At 33.6% G+C, this 22,004-nt stretch overlaps 1 protein-coding gene across 1 annotated transcript in view; it reads left to right on the forward strand.

Annotated features, from left to right (window-relative positions):
• Window positions 1-15,550: 15,550 nt before the first annotated feature.
• Window positions 15,551-22,004, forward strand: part of LOC138700904 (uncharacterized) — a 93,526-nt gene continuing 87,072 nt past the window's right edge. Inside the window, exon 1 of the mRNA XM_069827323.1 lies at window positions 15,551-16,702. Within this exon, the coding sequence (XP_069683424.1) occupies window positions 16,501-16,702 (202 nt within the window). The 5' untranslated portion in view covers window positions 15,551-16,500. The remainder of the gene's footprint in view (window positions 16,703-22,004) is intronic.

Here is a 22,004-nt window from a genome sequence, read left to right on the forward strand (position 1 = left end):
ATTCAGGTGGCCTGAATTTTGAAAATTCAGGTGGCCCAAATTTTGAAAATTCAGGTGGCCCAAATTTTTGAAAATTCAGGTGGCCCAAATTTTGAAAATTCAGGTGGCCCAAATTTTGAAAATTCAGGTGGCCTAAATTTTATTATTGGGTCTGTACAAAATTTAACAAATTTCAAAAACATTTTTGCAGTACACTTAAAATATCCTGGTAAACTATTGAAAAAAAAAATAGCTTTCTAGATTAAATAGAAACCGGGAAATGGTTCCTTTTATATGGATAATCTAAATTTAAGGAAAATGGCGTTAAAATAAGATTTATATACATAATATAAAATGCCACCTCCTTAGAAACACGAAAATTAACATGGATATATTTTTTGTATAGGCCCCTAATCGTATGCGAATAATGAATTGGGGGGGGGGGAAATATATATATATATATAATTTCTCGCAAAAAATCCATAAATTTATTAACAATGAACGTAAAAATTAAAACTTGTACACCCCTTCGCCGAAAATCGAAAAATAAAAATGAATATAATTTTTGCATTTTAAAGAGACAAAACCAAATAATATATTGTAAAAATAAAAAAATAATAATAAAAGATTTCACTCAAAATTCAATTCCGTTTTCCCTTGTGTCAAGGTTGAAATGTCATTTTCCTTCAACATTTTGGTCAATAACATTTTCGCCTTATCTGAAGGCTCATTTCCTCTTCTATTTTTTTAATATATAATTTTTACCTATTATCTCAATTTGTTTAAATTATTTGGGTCTTTATAACACAAGCGTATTATTTTGACTACACCCTGTGCCTGTGTTCTCCCTTTTTTTACAGACAAAGAGCAGACCTATAATTGTATAAAAGACTTCATTCAGGCACCAAATTAAAGGGTAAAAATTTAGCTATGGTATATAATAAAATTATTAATTAAAATAAAATAGAAGCAGGCCTAGTTGATTCCAAAATAACTTACATAAGCAGTCCAAACTTCGATATCTTTTCACACCACATATAGGACTGACGTCAGATTTTGTGTTCTGATATTTCATGCTCAAATTAAAAGTGAGATATGGGTTACTGGTTACTGTAAAATATATTATGCGGTGTTTATATATGGATATCAAAATTTCCCGATTTGAATGAATTTAGAGCACAAGATTTAGACGAAAAAATACATAGATTAATTTGCGAGAGAGAAGTTCAAAACCAATGCTAATTGAATCTTCTGTTCAACCCCTTCACCCCACTCCTCCCAACTTATCGCCAGACACATCATTTTAAAGGGAATGAAAAAATATATTGGTTTACGGTCTAATATAACTAAACTTCAATTCATTATAAAAGATACATTTCTGGCATTATGTCAGAAGCAGATGGATAGGTTTATTTATTTATTTATTTATTTATTTATTTATTTATTTATTTATTTATTTATTTACTTATTTACTTAAATATTTATTTATTTATTTATTTACTTATTTACTTATTATTTATTTATTTATTTATTTATTTATTTACTTAAATATTTATTTATTTATTTACTTATTTACTTACTTAAATATTTATTTATTTATTTACTTATTTACTTACTTAAATATTTATTTATTTACTTATTTCCTTGCTTGCTTATTTGCTTATTTGCTTGCTTGCTTATTTGCTTACTTGCTTATTTGCTTATTTGCTTGCTTGCTTATTTGCTTGCTTGCTTATTTGCTTATTTGCTTGCTTGCTTATTTGCTTGTTTGCTTATTTGCTTATTTGCTTGCTTGCTTATTTGCTTATTTGCTTGCTTGCTTATTTGCTTATTTGCTTGCTTGCTTATTTGCTTGCTTGCTTATTTGCTTATTTGCATGCTTGCTTATTTGCTTGCTTGCTTATTTGCTTATTTGCTTGCTTGCTTATTTGCTTATTTGCTTATTTGCTTGCTTGCTTATTTGCTTATTTGCTTGCTTGCTTATTTGCTTGCTTGCTTATTTGCTTATTTGCTTGCTTGCTTATTTGCTTGCTTGCTTATTTGCTTATTTACTTGCTTGCTTATTTGCTTATTTGCTTGCTTGCTTATTTGCTTATTTGCTTGCTTGCTTATTTGCTTATTTGCTTGCTTACTTGCTTGCTTATTTGCTTATTTGCTTGCTTGCTTATTTGCTTGCTTGCTTGCTTGCTTATTTGCTTGCTTGCTTATTTGCTTGCTTGCTTATTTGCTTATTTGCTTGCTTGCTTATTTGCTTGCTTGCTTATTTGCTTGCTTGCTTATTTGCTTATTTGCTTGCTTGCTTATTTGCTTATTTGCTTGCTTGCTTATTTGCTTGCTTGCTTATTTGCTTATTTGCTTGCTTGCTTGCTTATTTGCTTATTTGCTTGCTTGCTTATTTGCTTGCTTGCTTATTTGCTTATTTGCTTGCTTGCTTATTTGCTTGCTTGCTTATTTGCTTATTTGCTTGCTTGCTTATTTGCTTATTTGCTTGCTTATTTGCTTATTTGCTTATTTGCTTGCTTGCTTATTTGCTTATTTGCTTGCTTGCTTATTTGCTTGCTTGCTTGCTTATTTGCTTATTTGCTTGCTTGCTTGCTTGCTTGCTTGCTTGCTTATTTGCTTGCTTGCTTATTTGCTTGCTTGCTTATTTGCTTATTTGCTTGCTTGCTTGCTTATTTGCTTATTTGCTTATTTGCTTGCTTGCTTATTTGCTTATTTGCTTGCTTACTTGCTTGCTTATTTGCTTATTTGCTTGCTTGCTTATTTGCTTGCTTGCTTGCTTGCTTATTTGCTTGCTTGCTTATTTGCTTGCTTGCTTATTTGCTTATTTGCTTGCTTGCTTATTTGCTTGCTTGCTTATTTGCTTGCTTGCTTATTTGCTTATTTGCTTGCTTGCTTATTTGCTTATTTGCTTGCTTGCTTATTTGCTTGCTTGCTTATTTGCTTGCTTGCTTGCTTATTTGCTTATTTGCTTGCTTGCTTATTTGCTTGCTTGCTTATTTGCTTATTTGCTTGCTTGCTTATTTGCTTGCTTGCTTATTTGCTTATTTGCTTGCTTGCTTGCTTATTTGCTTATTTGCTTGCTTGCTTGCTTATTTGCTTATTTGCTTGCTTGCTTATTTGCTTGCTTGCTTGCTTATTTGCAAGGATTTATAATCCCCTTTAAAATGTTGTGTCTGAAGATAGAGGTGCAATTTGGAGTTCAAAAGTAGGGGTGGGTGAGAATGAAGGGATGGGAAGGAAAATTCAGTGAGCAGTGGTTTTAAACTCCGTACCCCCTCCGCGGAAAACTAAATACTAACTAGTATGTCTAGAATTGATTTTAAAATCGTGTCCTCGGCACATCTCAAATTATTCAAATTTGTCATTTTTGTTATAAACACTCTGTATATAACACGTTTCATGCATTGCATTTCCATAATTCCACTCAAAAAGCATTTCAATTAAATTACCCGTTACCTATATCTCAACAGTTCTTACTGTATCCGGCAGAGGCCTTTCTCAAACGTGTCTCTACTGCAAATATGTGGAAAAATAAATAGGCATAAATGATTTTTCTGAAGGTAGAGGATCAGTGACAGGTTAGGTTAGATTTGGTTTGTTCAAGCTTTTGGTAAGTCTTGCGTTTATTTTTTCTGGTAGATAGATTTACCGTCGATCATAGCAAAGAAAGGAAGATTTACCCTGGACCGTAGCGAAGAAAGGAGTGATTTCGTAAGCATGGTCCAGTATCATGGTGGCACCACTGGATTACGTCATTATTATATGTGCAAATGCCGGAAAAAAATTCATCGGTCAGATATGTAACAGAGGAAGGTATTTGTGGCGATTCGAGTAGGGTAAAAGCTTTCGCAGTGTTTACATCGTATCTCTAGATGGCGTTCTACAATTTTTAGGTTGTTTTCAATTAATTAAGCATATTTTTTTATTATGTTACATTCCCCATATGTGAGAATCATTTTGGGCGGAAAAAATTTCACTCTAGGCCAATTTTTAATGACTTTAGGTTTGTCAAAACATTGTTTTCGTTAAAATGACTTTTGATGTTTGGTCTTTATTTTTAATAAGCCTGCATATTGAAAGAAAGTACTCGTAGATCAAACAAATGAATGCGACATTTTTGTTTTTCATATCGCTGCTCTATATTACCATTGCCATGGAAACATCTAAAATGTTATTTCATTACATTTTTATGTAGTCTGCACGCAGACAAAAGAACGCGATTTTAGTAGTTTCTGACGAGTGGCAGGTTTTCGTAGTTAATATGAAGAGTTCTCATCTTATCGATATCAAAAAAGATTAGAAAATGCGTGGTATTTAAGTAAGACCATTTCGCGAATAATAATAATAATAATAATAATAATAATAATAATAATAATAATAATAATAATAATAATATTTTAATTGGTTATTTTATGACGCTTGATCCGAACAAATGTAACTTTGTAAAATTCTTTTTCAGAACGAAATGTTACATTTATTCTGATCAAATTTCTGCACATTTAAAGGACAAAACTAAAATTATTCCAATCATTTTTATCATAATATACTGCTCTCTTAAATTGACTGTGAGCATATTGGGAATTAAATCAATGGCTTTTCTTAAAACACACTTTGACATATTTCATATAAAATAATTTTTTTTCTCGAAAAGGAAGCAAAAACGAGCAAAATTGTATTAAAATTTTTGTTCGAAATGTCAGAAAGAATAATCTCTTATGGATCACCCTGTATATAATTTTCAGTTACAAATAACAGAAATTTGAATATATTTGTTGGAATCAAATTTCTGCACATTTAAAGGACAAAACTAAAATTTTTTACTATCATAATACACTGCTCTCTTAAATTGACTGAGCATATTGAGAATTAAATCAATGGCTTTTCCTAAAACACCCTGTGACATTTTTCATATACAGTAAAATAATTTTTTTTTCGAAAAGGAAGCAAAAACGAGCAAAATTGTATTAAATTTTTTTGTTCGAAATGTCACACAGAATAATCCCTTGAAATTAGTGACATTACTTACGGATCACTCTGTATACAATTTTCAGTGACAAATGACAGGAATTTGAATATATTTGTTCGAATCAAATTTCTGCACATTTAAATGACAAAACTAAAATTCTTTCAATCATTTATTATCATAATACACTGCTCTCTTAAATTGACTGAGCATATTGGGGATTAAATCAATGGCTTTTTTTCTAAAACACACTTTGACATATTTCATACAAAATAATTTTTTTTCGAAAAGGAAGCAAAAACGAGCAAAATTATATTAAATTTTTTGTTCGAAATGTCAGAAAGAATAATCCCTTGAAATTAATGATATTACTTACGGATCACCCTGTATATGATTTTTAGTGAGAAATAACAGAAACTGACAAAAAATAATAATTTTACCGTATGACTCAGAGTGTAAGAAATATTTCTGTTATGTTATTGGGTAAAAATCAGTTTTTGAACAATGGTAATGCGCACCTACGCTGCTTGGACAGCCCTGCGTTATGAGCCGGGGTCTATATGTTCTGTGTACACTGCTTTTTGTTTTGTTCTTTATTTAGAGCGGCGCTACCAATCACGAAAAGTTTGTAATTAGGCTGAGAGAAAACAAAGACCGGGCAATAAAAAAAGACTTCAGAGAGATGGGCTGCCTGCGTGCATATAGCGAGGGTTTTCATCTCGACAGAAAATTCCTAGCATTTCCCATTCGTCCATTTTTTCATAAGCTCATTAATAAAAAAGGGTGGGGGAAGACCCTGCTGATAAAAATATGCTTCTCTATTAGGCATACCTTCAGGGCAATAAATAATTACAAAATCTACAAGTTGGTGCTCCGGTAGTTGCCGTGTTACGTAACGAGATAGCTACACTAGCGATGACCTTGCCGCCTAAATTCGGTGCCAGTGTAACGTCGACGATTTGCGAAATGCAAATATGAGCGGAATCCGGCAAATAAATTCTTTGTATCCATGTGAGCGTTTGTTCTTGGCCGAGATAAACGTTTCGGACCGTTACGTCACGTATTAAAAACTTTGCGATCGATGAAATTAGCGTTCGTTGAATAACAAGTTGACGGCCATATAATTTGATGCGACTTGGCAAGAGAACAGAATCTGGAGTGTCGGAACGGGCGTCGTTAAATGCGACCATCTTCCGTCTCCCTTGTCGACTTTCTGATGTCAACACTTAACTGCATCGGGGTCCATTTCCCTGCATTCATAAACCTTAGCTGCTGTAACCTAGCAACCACACATAAGCCTGTAAGACGGAGAAAAAAAACTGACAAACGTTCAGTTGTAATTAGTAATGCACATAAAATGAACTTAACAAGCGATTTGCTTATGTCAGTTTTAGTATCATCACGGTTTCGTATCCTAGCAACCACATATAGTTAACATAGATTGTGTTAACGCCACATAACAAGACTGACTCTAAGCTTCAATTGTAATTAATAATGCACATAAAATGAACTTAACAGCGATTTCCTAATGTCAGTTTTAGTATTATCACGATTTCGTATCCTAGCAACCACATATAGTTAACATAGATTGTGTTAACGCCACGTAACAAGACTGACTCTAAGCTTCAATTGTAATTAATAATGCACATAAAATGAACTTAACAGCGATTTCCTAATGTCAGTTTTAGTATTATCACGATTTCGTATCCTAGCAACCACATATAGTTAACATAGATTGTGTTAACGCCACGTAACAAGACTGACTCTAAGGTTCAATTGTAATTAATAATGCACATAAAATGAACTTAACAGCGATTTGCTTATGTCAGTTTTAGTATTATCACGATTTCGTATCCTAGCAACCACATATAGTTAACATAGATTGTGTTAAAGCCACATAACAAGACTGACTCTAAGGTTCCATTGTAATTAATAATGCACATAAAGTGAACTTAACAGCGATTTGATTATGTTACATTTACAAAGCCTTATCACAATTTAGTATCGTAGCAACCAAAACTCTTTGGTGAATCTCATTTTATGCTGTCTTTTGTTTATTTTCTTGCGCAGTTCATAATGGAAAATCACTCTTGAACTCTTTCTAGTTGTACATTTTGCTCTGATGTCTTCACAACGAAACAAAAGAAGTCTCGCCACAAATGAAAATAATCATTATTTCTGACCTAGCTTAAATTGCATCACAGTTTTGAATAACAACCTTTCCTGGAAACTGTATCATTGCTTCTACAACCCTGATCATTCACTTGGAACTTTTAACGCGATAAATACGTTTAAATTGCCGTTTGCTTCTTTTCTAGCCTCTGAACACTTTCATTTCTGTCATTATAGACATAAAATTGGAAGTAATTGTCCACGTATAAATTGAAGTAGCTGTGTTGCATTTTATTCACAAAAGCACGTTGCATTATCTTCTTATTATTTCCTTTAGATTCAGACGCTCCTGAAAACCTGCGTACCACTCGAGAAAAATTGTAAGAAACATATTAACGTTGCCCCTTACTGGAGAAGCGTCAATGCCACCCGCAATTCATTCGTTGTTAAAGATCTCCATTTCTTCAGTCATGGTCCAGTTTATGCTTCTACAACAACATTAATCAAATAGAATGCGCTATCTATAGACCCTACTTATTATTAGTGCTGTTGATCGATTAAAATATTTAATCGATTAACTATTTGAATTTAATCGATAGATTAATCGAGTTTTGATCGAGTTGAAAAATGTTTTAATATACTGTAGTACACAATTATTGTTAAATTTAACTTGTGTTCCGTGATAAGCATAAGTATTAAATGTTGTATATATGTATAATTATATTGTATCGTTATATTACAAAACAACAATTTTAATTACTGGCTAACATATTTATCACGAGGCTTATAATTTATTGTGTCAATTTCTCCGGGAATTCTTGACACAAACATACTGACTTACTTACTTACAAATGGCTTTTAAGGAACCCGAAGGTTCATTGCCGCCCTCACATAAGCCCGCCAGCGGTCCCTATCCTGTGCAAGATTAATCCAGTCTCTATCATCATAACCCACCTCCCTCAAATCCATTTTAATATTATCCTCCCATCTACGTCTCGGCCTCCCTAAAGGTCCAAGTATATTTATGTATATCCTTATGGGGGAATGTTGTACTTTTGACAATTAAATTTTTCGATGTGGCAAAGTTGACTAATCTAACTCCATTGTCACTACTAATTGCGTGTAGGCTCTCTTTTCCAATAGTTGGTCTAAAAATATCCTCCCGTCCTACTTTAGCGTTGAAATCCCCCAATAAAATTTTCATGTGATATCTAGGGAACTGATCAAAAGTATGTTCCAATTCCTCATAGGAGCTGTTCTTTATATGGTCGTCTTTCTGTAGGGGCGTGAGCATTTATAAGTATGATGTCGCACCATCTACCCTTAAGTACTAAATACGATAACCTGTCACTGATAAATTCGACCTTTTTTACTGCTGATTTTATTCTTTTATGAACAAAGAATCCTGTTCCTAATTGGTGATTATTGTTTCCTTCCCCATAATACAACAAGTAATCTCCTATTTGTGATACGCCATTCCCATCTAACCTAACCTCTTGTACTCCTACGAAGTCTATTCTATATCTAGCTAGTTCTTTTGCTACTAATGTTACCCCTCCTGTTCTATAAAGACTAGTTACGTTCCAAGTGCCAAATCTCAAATCCTTATTCCTTTGCTGTGGTCGTGCCAGAGAATCAGTCCTATTCCGAGGCTTATTATAGGGATACGTAACAAGCTGTTTTTTTACGGTCATGGGTTGTTAGCCCTTCGCCCAACCCCCAAGCTGGAGGACCACCCCTTATCGGCTGTCCACTGCTTATTCAATATATTCGCAGCTACCCTCCATATCTGGAGGCCGTCTCCTCTATCCGCAAACATAAATAACAAAAAGTATGAAGACTCACCTAGTTAATACTGCTTCATCCATGATTTTAAACACGTGAGTGCATTCACATGCTCCGAATTAAGTGCCGCTCCACGTTTAGTAACAATGTTTCCTGCATCACTAAACACGAAAAAAACTTTTTTTCTGTCAAGGACTTCTCCACGATCGTTCAATTTAAATCCAAACGTTTCATCGAGTTTACCTCTCAAATTCTCATATGACATAATGGAGTTTACACTTTTCACAGACCACAGAAAACTGATTTTTTTTCTTTATCAAACTAAACACACAACCTTCATATACAAACTCAGTACAGAAACTGCAACTGCAAAAGTACAGCGGTCGAAACAGAAGACTGGCCCCTATAGTTACGCTCTCACTTGCACACAGTGTAGACATGGCTATTTTATAAGGGATGAGGGGGACGAATCCCAGAAAAGTATGAATTTCATATGCTAGGAACATAAGTTGACAAACGGTTAGGGAAAACACGGAAATTTTACTTGAAGCAAGTAGAGCGATCGGTTTGGAAGTAAATCCCGAAAAGACTAAGTATATGATTATGTCTCGTGACCAGAATATTGTACGAAATGGAAATATAAAAATTGGAGATTTATCCTTCGAAGGGGTGGAAAAATTCAAATATCTTGGAGCAACAGTAACAAATATAAATGACACTCGGGAGGAAATTAAACACAGAATAAATATGGGAAATGCCTGTTATTATTCGGTTGAGAAGCTCTTATCATCCAGTCTGCTGTCAAAAAATCTGAAAGTTAGAATTTATAAAACAGTTATATTACCGGTTGTTCTGTATGGTTGTGAAACTTGGACTCTCACTCTGAGAGAGGAACATAGGTTAAGGGTGTTTGAGAATAAGGTTCTTAGGAAAATATTTGGGGCTAAGAGGGATGAAGTTACAGGAGAATGGAGAAAGTTACACAACACAGAACTGCACGCATTGTATTCTTCACCTGACATAATTAGGAACTTAAAATCCAGACGTTTGAGATGGGCAGGGCATGTAGCATGTATGGGCGAATCCAGAAATGCGTATAGAGTGTTAGTTGGGAGACCGGAGGGAAAAAGACCTTTAGGGAGGCCGAGACGTAGATAGGAGATAATATTAAAATTGATTTGAGGGAGGTGGGGTATGAGGATAGAGACTGGATTAATCTTGCACAGGATAGGGACCGATGGCGGGCTTATGTGAGGGCGGCAATGAACCTTCGGATTCCTTAAAAGCCATTTGTAAGTAAGTAAGTAACATAAGTTGACAACAAGGTGGAAGTTTTCTTGGAAAACCATAAAACTTAATAAGGGTTTCGCATTGTGTTTCAACTTTCAATAGAGGTAGACTAGAACACTGTCCTCATATCTTCATCTCTTTCTGAAGTATTTGTGCAAATATTTTCCTACGCTACCTGATTTACAGTTAGAAAATAACAGTACTATTGTGCTTTTAAGTAAGCAATTTCCGAGAGAGAAATATTGTCGGAATTTTTAGTATGAGTTTGTATTAACAAAATAATAATTAATATCAACTACAACCGATTAATTTTAATCGACTCGATTATTCGATTAAATATTTTTGATCGATTAATCTTACAACAGACATTAATCGATTAATTGATTGGATTAATCGATTAAATTCCACAAGACTACTTATTATGTTAGCAAATTCATCCTCATTTGTTTTATATTTCAAGATGGTACATGCATAGCAGCATTTCCTGAAACTACAACATTGATCAAATGGAATGCGCAAACTATAGCTTATATATTATGTTAGCGAATTCATTGTAATTTTTTTTTTTCTCTATTTTAAGAGGTTATGTGTATCGTAGCATTTGCTGAAAGAAATCACCCAGCCATCAAGGATGTCATGTCTTTACATAGGAAATTCCAACAATAAAGATGACGTATTAATGAACAACTGAATGATGTATTTTGATGCTGTTTTTATTTTTCAGTGATTCAGATCTTTATATAAGGGGGCCGTGTTAAAAACAGTTGCTGTAGATCTGGGATTTCGGTATCAGATGGACTTGGAAAATATTCACGCGAAACTTTTTTTAATGTGTAAAAGGTTAACGAAATATTAAACTTAATTTTAATTTAATATAAAATTATTCGTACACAAACGGGGGTAATTAATAAATGTGGGGTTATAAAGACTAAAATACTTAATTTAACACAGTCTAATTCTAAAGTACTTAACTATGCATTAATTTCCAAATAAATCCAATTCTCTGTAATGGCATGTTATTATTCATTACAATTTCAAACAACTCATTGGCGTCATATTGATGTGTGAATCGTTTAGACTATCAATTGCATTGTTGTCTGCAGACTAGGCCTCCTGGAATGAGGAAGCGATTATGAAGTAGTTAAAGAGAAGGCTCCGCCTTGTTAAAGTATATGTACACCTTTACGTACAAAAAGTTTTTTTTTTTTGTATAATTTTGCTCTGTAAAATTTTTATACAATTGAGAATGGTACCAGAAAATTATTTTGTTCATAATTTTGACATACAATTTGAAACATGATAGCTCATGCAGTTTTTAAGATAGAGCCACAGTTTCTTCACTGTTTTATAGCTAAAACTATTCTTTAGTGCCTGACATAGAGCTACTTTTTATTTTTATTTACATTAATTAAATATTACCATATATGTAACTTACAATAATATTTTATGTTGCATAAATCATGTAAAAATCCATAGATAATTATTAATTATGTTAATGTTATTTTACTCATTGTCAGGTATTAGGGGACATTTCAAGCTTCAAAATGACACCAATATCTTCTTGGTATCACCATATTTGGCTGAGATATGTTTGAAAGAATTAAATATTCTAAAATACTATTTGCAGGAAATGAGCCACAAACTTTCAGAGCCTAGAAGACTCCATCATCATATGTAACCCCTTAAGCAGCTTCATGTCGGTCCAGTTTCAGCTTCTTTCTGCCTCTCAAATACCTCCTCCTTGTTTTAACTTCAGGTGTTGAATGTTTTTTGGCATTTTTGTCCCTATTTCCAATGATGCAACAAATCCTGCGATGGTGTTTGTCCCAGGGTTTATGCCCATCCTCCTCAGAATTGTAATTTCTACTTTTGGACTCTTATTAAAATGACGTACAACATCACTGACACACAAATTTACAGTTTTATGACTAACAGTAAAAGATTATAAATTACTTCATCATGTAAAAACGTGTTTTCAATCTAATGATCATGCCCTGATATCTATGCATCTATTTCGGGACTAGAAAGAAGTTTATTTTACAAGCAATGCTGGACGAGGGGATTGACTGCTACGAGGATCACTCCAAAAGTAATGCACTCCAAAAGTAAGTGACCGTGGCTGATGACGCAGCATTTTGGAAAATGGGACTTATCTGAAAAACTATAAGGCATAAATCGAAAATTCTTATATCAAATTAAAGGGAAGAAAATTATCTATTAAAATAGTTATATTTTGAAAATTCTAATTTTTCATCATTTTTTGCGTTTTTTGGGTGTACCTTAAATTTAAATGCGGGGAGTATGAAGACAGAAATGAAAAGAAATATCAAACTTTTATTTCAAATCCCAAACATCCTTACAATCCTAACCATGCTCACAATAACAATTAGGAACAGCACAACGTTTGACACAATTATAGGGGTTCGATGAATACCATGTCACTTTTTGTATGTGGGCTTTGGAAATCAAGGAATTTATTACGCAAAATTTGAGGGAAGGTTTTGGTATGAAGTCATTAACAGTTCCATTTTTTTATCGTATTTTCTTTCAAAAGTTTCGATATTAATATATTTTCTATGTTATCATAAATTAACCCTTAAATAATACTTCATTTCTCACACTAGTTTATTAAACCGTGTCGGACCGTAAAGAAAACAACTATCGCAATGTGCATATTTTATATGTCGTCCAATATTATAGTATTGTGAAATTTTAATTTTCCTACCAATTTTTTTTTCTATTGTACTATTAAAATTATAGCATATAGCCTATTAACCTGTTGTATCCTATAGGATACTTTGCGAATTTAAGGGTTAAGAATTATTGCTGATCACGTCGTCGACTACCTCTACGTAGAGATGTCACTGTGAATCAACATCTATATTGAAATAAAATGTAAATGTGACTTCTTGACAACATCTCATGATCAGAGGCCTGTGGCAGTCAGAGTAGGTAAAATATATGGAATACGAAAGCTGATCGGATATGGATAATATCCCATACACAAAGTGCCCTCTTTCGCGACGACCCCACACTTTTTGTGGAGAGTTGACTCAGAAAATGGAATCAATTCCGAACATTTGAATCGTTCACTCGTATATGAGACTAATTCGGCCTCGTCCCTTCGCCTAAACTGCCTGGCGCACACTCAAGCTGGGTTTTTGTGGCGTTGTCTCTCCTCGAGACTAAACAGAAGAGCATCGGGCGCCAAGACAACGCAAATCAAATTCCTCTCCCGCACTTGGGTCGTGCGCTACCAAACCCCGGGGGTTTTGAGATCTTAAAAGGGAGGAGAGATCTGCCGACAAGGGGGTTGGGAGTTCAACATCTGTGCTGGACAGAAACAGGTTATGTTCGAACACTGCTGTTACCTCTGCCGTTGTTGTTCCTCCATTACTCCATTATCGCCTTATTACTCTATAATAATAGACTACGAATAGTGACGGTAGACGGGGTTGCGCTCAGACGCGGGTTCGATCCAGGCTTGGGCTGATTACCTGGTTGAGTTTTTTCCGAGGTTTTCACCAACTGTAAAGTGAATGTCAGGTAATCTATAGCGAATCCTCGGCCTCATCTCGCTATCCCATCGACGCTAAATATAACCTAGTGACGGTAGAATGATAATAATCATAATAGACTAGTGAAGTGCTTTATGTGGGTTGTGGCTTGTATGGGGCAGAAACATGGACATTACGACGAAGTGAAGAGAAGCGAATAGAAGCATTTGAAATGTGGAAATGGAGAAGAATGGAGCGTGTGAAATGGACAGACAGAATAAGAAATGAAGCTGTGTTGGAAAGAGTGGGTGAAGAAAATTATGCTGAAACTGATCAGGAAGAGGAAAAGGAATTGGCTGGGTCACTGGCTAAGAAGAAACTGCCTACTGAAGGATGCACTGGAAGGAATGGTGAACGGAAGAAGAGATATCAGATGATAGACGACATTAAGATATATGGATCATATGAGGAGACTAAGAGGAAGGCAGAAAAAGGGAAGATTGGAGAATGATGGGTTTGCAGTGAAGGACCCGTTCTTGAGTAGGAAACAAGTAATAATAATAATAATAATAATAATAATAATAATAATAATAGTAGTAGTAGTAGTAGGCCTAATAATAATAGTATTAGTAATAATAATAATAGTAATAGTAATAATAATAGTAGTAATAATAATAATAGTAATATTATTTGTAGTAATAATAATAATAATAATAATAATAATAAACGTAATAATAATTATAGTAATAATAATAACAATAATAATAGTAATAATAATAGTAGTAGTATTAGTAATAAAATAATAATAATAATATTAATAATAATGTGGCCCGGGTTCGAATCCCGGTCGGGGCAAGTTACCTGGTTGAGGTTTTTTCGGGGTTTTCCCTCAACCCAATACGAGTAAATGCTGGGTAACTTTCGGTGCTGGACCCCGGACTCATTTCACCGGCATTATCACCTTCATTTCACTCAGACGCTAAATAACCTGAGATGTTGATACAGCGTCGTGAAATAACCCAATAAATCAATAATAGTGGCAATAATAATAGTAATAATAATAATAATAATAATAATAATAGTAATAATAATAGTAGTAGTAGTAGTAATAATAATAATAATAATAATAATGTCCACACCTGTGGAGTAACGGTCAGCGCGTCTGGCTGCGAAACCAGGTGGCCCGGGTTCGAATCCCGGTCGGGGCAAGGTACTTGGTTGAGGTTTTTTCCGGAGTTTTCCCTCAACCCAATACGAGCAAATGCTGGGTAACTTTCGGTGTTGGACCCCGGACTCATTTCACCGGCATTATCACCTTCATATCATTCAGACGCTAAATAACCTAGATGTTGATACAGCGTCGTAAAATAACCCAATAAAATAAAATATAATAATAATAATAATAATAATAATAATAATAATAATAATAATAATAATAATAGTTTCGGATCAACTTCTCAGAAGTGTGAAGTATGTGGTAATTGATGTGAAAAGTTATGAAAGAGAAGAATGAAGCTGGAAAATAAAAATTAGAAAATTAGAAAGAACAACACGAAGACGAAAAGAGAAAATACGAAAAAAATAAGAAGAAATACTAAAGAAATAAAAATGAAGTTATGGTAGGCCTATTGTGATTTGCCCTTTCTTGCCTTCTGGACTCCAAATAGCCACAGTCATTCTGTATTCTGACCTCTAAAGTTTTCCATAAACAGCTCGGAACAATAGAACGAGCGTCATTAAATACACAAACTCTGGGAGACTAGCTGCTAACAACCTGCCGGGTTCATAGTCGGCTCGCTTCTACAGGGGTGCCTGGGGGGCGAATCCCTGTAGAGAAGACTTTACTGCAACTTCCCTCTCCTCTCCCCCTTTCCCCTAGGTCTGGTTCCACACAGCCCGGCGCTGTCTCTTCAGTCGCGAGTTGGACACTAGAGTGTGTGGACGTAGAGCGAGGTGCGATGCGTTTTTGTTCGTGTGTATACGTGTGTGGTGTGAATGTAGTGTGAACTGTTCCTTCCAAAAACACTCAACGCCTGTGATTCTATTAGCCGACAATAACTAAACACGTATACTTCCATCAGAGGAAAAAGAAAAAACAATCGCAATTAGCATCTAAACATTTACATCAAAACCACGGCCTTCTACAATTCTACCGGCAAATGTTTTTATCGCTTTTTGCATAAGTGCTCTTCATTTGTCTTTCGTGTCTCCTTGGAGATGTAATACTATTAGTAGAGAATTAAAAAAAACAAAAGATTGCCTAAACTGTTTATAAAATTACATAAAGGAAAGTAATTTTAAGTCGTTGTTGAAGGTATTTTGTTCATTTCTTTGCGGAAAGGAAGTGTTTATAAAATAACTGTTATAAATAATTAATATTTGATATCAAGAGTTTACATTAACGCATATAGTGACATATTTATTGAATAAAGAAGTTGTGAAAATTGTGCCAAACAAGTAATTCTTGTGTAAATTAAAAAGAAAAACTGTTTGTACGTTTTGTTAAGGACAGATATACATTTTAAATTAATATTTTTCATCATTAAGAGCTTCCATATAGCATTTTTTAATCTGTTATGTGGTCCGTCTGGTGAGAGAAGGTTTTGAAGTAACGGTATCCGTCACTGGCCGACAAAACCAGAATGCTTGCTAGCCAGTCGCTCCGCTGTGCTGGCGCCAGGCAACTTGCTCCCTCAATAAAACTTGTGGATTTTTACTTCGCGTAAGATAATCATCAGAACATGTGTGTGCAGTATAAAGACTATCATTACAAGACTCATTAAACAGGCGGCCAAATGTGATGTGTGTCATTGTGTGAGGGAAATTTTATTTTTCTGTGCAAGACAAGACACTATCAAAACTAAAAAAAAAATGATGTGGGATTGGCATCGTATTGCAGTCAATTGTTTTCTACAGTTCTTTTCGTTTCTCTTCTGTCTTGCCATCACCGAAACATCTGAAGGCCTTCACATAGCAACCGCTGCTGCTACTACCGTTGCCACAGCAACCTCCGAACTGGACCCGTCGTTAAGGAGCGGGGCAGATATTTGGAACACCAGAACACGTTCGCCAGGTATTTTAAAATTCAAATTTATTCAACCCTTCCCCTCCCCCCGAGGGGGAGAATAGGGTAGTTTGTTGTTGACATTTAACTGTTTCGGGTGAAGAATGTGACGTTTATATACTAGTTATTTTATACTCTCCCCCCAGAAGGAATGTTTGTATTTGGAAACAGTTGAAAGACGAGGGCCGCCCGATTCTTTGTGACGAATAAAGACATATCACTGTCGGAATTAGAGAAAATAGAATCTTGTGTGGACGAGTATTTTTTTTGTTGTTGTTATTTTCTTGATTGTGACGTACTTATGCCAAGGACGACAATATATATATATATATATATATATATATATATATATATATATATATATAATTTGAACTGGTAATGGAAATTACGGGAAAACGGCTGAACGGATTTTAACGAATGACCCCACATTTTGAAGCTTGGAACCCAAAGTTTTTCAGAAAAATAGTAGTTTTCAGTGAAATGTCAATTTTCCTACATCAATTTACTATTTTCCAAAATCCATCTTTCATCAGTTTTGAGAACTAAATAGTAAATATCAACACCTTAAAAACAATATACTTTGCATACTTCCACTCGGTAATGAGTTTTGGAATAATATTCTGGGGAAATTCCACGGATAGTAACAGTATATTCCTACTACAAAAAAAGAGTAATTAGAATAATAGTAGGTGCCAAATCTAGGGAATCGTGTAGGACTATTTAAAAAAAATTACAAATAATGCCCATGGCTTGTCAATATATCTTTTCATTAATAATCTTCCTCGTATGTAATCGTGAAAACTTTGTAACTAATTCAACAGTTCATAGCATAAATACACGTCAAAAAATGACTTTCATACTCCATCGGCAAGTCTATCGTGCTATCAAAAAGGAGTGCGTTATATGGCAGTAAAATTTTTAATAGCCTCCCTATCGATATAAAAAATGAAACTCAAAACATAAAATTATTCAGGGCCAAATTAAAGAAGTACCTAATTTCTCACGCCTTCTATTCTGTAGGTGAATTCATGACATTCAATAACACTTCATGAAATTGATACTAAAACTTTGTGTTGTACTAGTAGACTATATTGTAAATCTCGTCTGTATATATTTCATCTAGACTGTGACTATAAATTAAGATTTTATAATAGTATTAAGTTTTTTGACTTGTTCCATATTCTAGCTGTAAGCAATGTATGAATACCATGGAATGTTAATAAATACAATACAATTGCATTTCAGAATAAAACAAAACACACACTATAATAAACAATAGACTATTACACGAAGGCCATGACCTGCAGGATTGCTGACATATTTAGAGCTCAAATTCAATTGGTTATTAAAAACTTCAAGGCTTACTAAATAATAATTTAAAAGTCTGATTCTGCGGTGTGTAATTTTCTGAGTACAGCTGTGTATTGGATATTAAAATCTACAAAACTTGAGGTGGTTTGATGACATTATTACCATTAGAAATGAAATATTATTATAGTTAATGCCATCATGCGACTATTTTTATTAATTATACATATTAATGCTACATTGATGTTATGAAAGTGAAACGTTTTGGGGTTGAATAAGTAGATGTAGAGAATATCTTAAATTAGATCTTCATTTCTATAATTTACTGAATGGCGGCTATTAAATGAAACTACAAAACTTACGTAAGATAGTAATATTATTAAAAATTAAACATTTTCATAGTTATTAATCAAGTGGGGTTGGGTCTTTTTCATATACTTAATGGCGATGTGATGTAGATATTGATATGTGTCATTGTCTTCAGTATTGGCTCGAGAGAGCGCAAAAATTACAGTTCCTAAGGAAAGACCAAAAGGTATTACTTACTGATAAAATAAGAGGCCTAGAAAATTTTGTAGTCTCCAGATCATTTCAGCAAGATCTCTTAGCAGGATAAAATGATTTTACCCTCTACATTTCAAGCTATACCAAGATGCTATGTCTATTGTTCGAAAGCATAGCAAACCTGACTATTTTTTTAACTTTCACCTACAATTTATTCACAATGACCTGAAATAGCTATTGCTTTACCCCCACATGAAAAACCCACTGATCGTCCTGACATTGTTACTTGCGTTTTCGCGTTGAAACTCAAAAACTGAAGGTGGATAAGTTCAAGAAAAAGTATTTGACATAAAAAAAATTCATAGAGAATATAGGCCTACATCATTATTATGGAAGCAAATAACTTTCAAAATGTCTGGTATGAAAATAAAACTGAAAAAATTTTATTTGAATGTCTAATGTACTTAGTTCGCAGCACTTGCTGCACAAGTCACTACTATAGTATAAAACACAAATAAGCGATCTCTCTAAAAAGAAGAAAAAAACTTGATCGTTGTAAATACATTTTTTATTATAAAATTCCAAATCAAATTTGTATGTACTAGATTCTTTTATATCAATATACAGAAGGGAAAAGACGGCCCTTTTAACACAGTACACTAGTTTCCATGGTGAATATTGTTTGTACGCAAAACGGTGTTATTGATATTGTCACAGAATCCCAAATTTGCTCGTGTATTTGTTTTGTTGAGTGAGCGGAAAACATTTATCGATAATATTTCCATAGTTTTACTTGTTGTTTTAAATATAAGGGCGTTAAATTACGCGAAGGGTAAATATGACGTACCGCGTGAACTCAAGGTCGTGATTTCGAATCTTTCTTAAGTAAAAATATTTATTCGTTGTCAGTGTAACACCCTGTGTTATATGAACTTGCGGCACTTCACAATAAATATTATTTATTTAACTAATATATTATGTATGTTTATTTTAGGCCTATTTATGCTTGTATCGTTATTCACTTCTATTTATTTATTCATTCATATTTTATTTATTTATTTATATTTTATTTATTTACATTTTATTTATGTATTTATATTTTATTTATTTATTTATCTTGCGTCAAAAACAACACAACTTAATGATCTAGTACATTCTTTCCATTCAATTTAAATGCAATATGCTGGGTAACTTTCGGTGGTGGACCCCGGACTCATTTCACCGGCATTATCACCTTCATCTCATTCAGACGCTAAATAACCTAAGCTGTTGATAAAGCGTCGTAAAATAACCTACTTAAAAAAATAAATAAATGCGATAACAATTATTGTCCCCACACCTTAGGATACAAAACCCTTTGAACTAGTGACCTATATGGAATTCAAGCTAAGAAAGCTCGTATATCTTGGAGTAAAAAATGTCAGCTGGTGTAATATTCACGATATGAAGAAAATATCCAGTAGACATACTACAAAAAAAAAAAACACAGAAAGTTCTAATGAATACAATTTTGTAATTTCATTTACCACATAATTCTTTTTTAAACATAAACCTTTAGACTATATTTGTTTTCGCTAATATGTTTTCGCGGGATATCAGCCGAGTTAAGATTTTGGAATGCTCCAAGCTTTCGACTGCTATCTCTGCAGCCATCTTCAGGGAAGATGGCTGCAGAGATAGCAGTCGAAAGCTTGGAGCATTCCAAAATCTTAACTCGGCTGATATCCCGCGAAAACATATTAGCGAACCAACGCCGAGAAAGCCTCAAATCATACATATATTTGTTTTATTCTAAACTACAAGAATTTTATTAATTTTAAGTGGATTTCTTGATAACCTATTTTTTCTATTCGTCAGTATTAAAAATATGACATAAGGGAACTAATCTTAATATATAAAATTGAATGTATGTATGTATGTATGTGTATGTATGTTCTCTATACAAATCTACACGCTTTGACCGATATGTGCCAAAGTTTGCACATTTAACCTTCATAATCAGGAGCAAAGCATAGGCTACATTAAAATTGTGCAAATGGACGTTAAATTAATTAAAAATATAAAAATAAAAATAAATAGATCAAATATTCATGTATTATATTAAAATGCAAAATCTTCTACAGTCAACTGTTCTTTATTATTGTCTGTTGTATTCAACATAGACTTTCACGAGGCCTTGGAAATTTTAACACGAAATTAAATTACATTGTTGTTACACATCACGAAGGCTAAAACTAGGTAATTCATGCAATAAGTATCTTTACGCAGTCCAGGACTGTATTATGAATTCCTCGATGCAGTTTTGTAGATAGTGAGCAGACAGTTTTATCCAATTGAATTCTAGAATTCTTTGAAACTACAAGGATTGCTACCACATAATTTACTTAATACTGAATAGCCATAGTAGACCTACTATTGCGAAATATTGACTCACCAAAATTATGCACTAACAAGAATTTGTGTCAAAAATTCATGCGAAACATAATATGAGTGGCAATATTAACTGGAAAAACGATAGAAGATGATGTTTTTATCCCACGTATTGCTGTTATAGCCATTCGATTTTAAGCAGTTATGATAAGTTATAGTAATATTTCTGATAATATTACAATATTATAATATTGCAATAATAATATAGAGCCTATTTTACTGTTACTGTTAACCCGTCTCTTATTAATAAGTTATGGTCACTAATGACTTGGCCGTTTATAGAAAATATGATTTTCTGTTGTGGTAGTGTTCTACATTGCCTTCTCCAGGAGAGTGAATTCTGATGAGTATAGTCTCCGTTACTGCAAAACACCCTGAAATCCATGTATTTGATAGAATCCATCCGTTAGAGATTGTAGTTTGGCCTTGAAGGAAATTAAATATATTGTGGGCAGAAAGGCTTAATAATGCATAATGCCGTGGTACGATAAATATTATCATCAATCACAATGTTAAATATCTTAAATATCCCTGCAGCATAAGGTCTTAATGTTGTTAAAACTCTATTCATAGGTGAGATGGAATTATTTCGATTAGTCAGTTTCTTTGGATATTAGTGGCACTTTCTTTAATATTCGTCACTAGGGAGGAGAAAACATAAGTGAATATGGTTCGTTTTGGTTTTATATAGTTCCCTTGCCGAGGTCTCCGATAAGTCTAACAAACACTTTATTTAGAAATAGACCAAAATTTAAAACCCGGGCAACGCCGGGTAATTTAAGCTAGTATTTTAATAAAAAAGCCACCCTAAATAAGGGTTCGAATAGATCGGCCTATTAATCAATTCATAAAGAATAATCATGAAGACCAATTGTGTAACAATTTGAAAAGAAAAAGAAAACATTAAGTTAAATGATATGAAAACATAGGAAATCATTTACAATAAAAGTTTGTTGGGTACAAATGATTACTAATAAGGATACTAGGAAAACACACATAGTAGCTACGATGAAGATAAAACCAAATGCTGAAGCTCTGTTAACTACTGTCAAGTCGGACCGCCGAGAAA

The sequence above is a fragment of the Periplaneta americana genome, chromosome 6, assembly GCF_040183065.1.
Source record: "Periplaneta americana isolate PAMFEO1 chromosome 6, P.americana_PAMFEO1_priV1, whole genome shotgun sequence".
NCBI lineage: Eukaryota > Metazoa > Arthropoda > Insecta > Blattodea > Blattidae > Periplaneta > Periplaneta americana.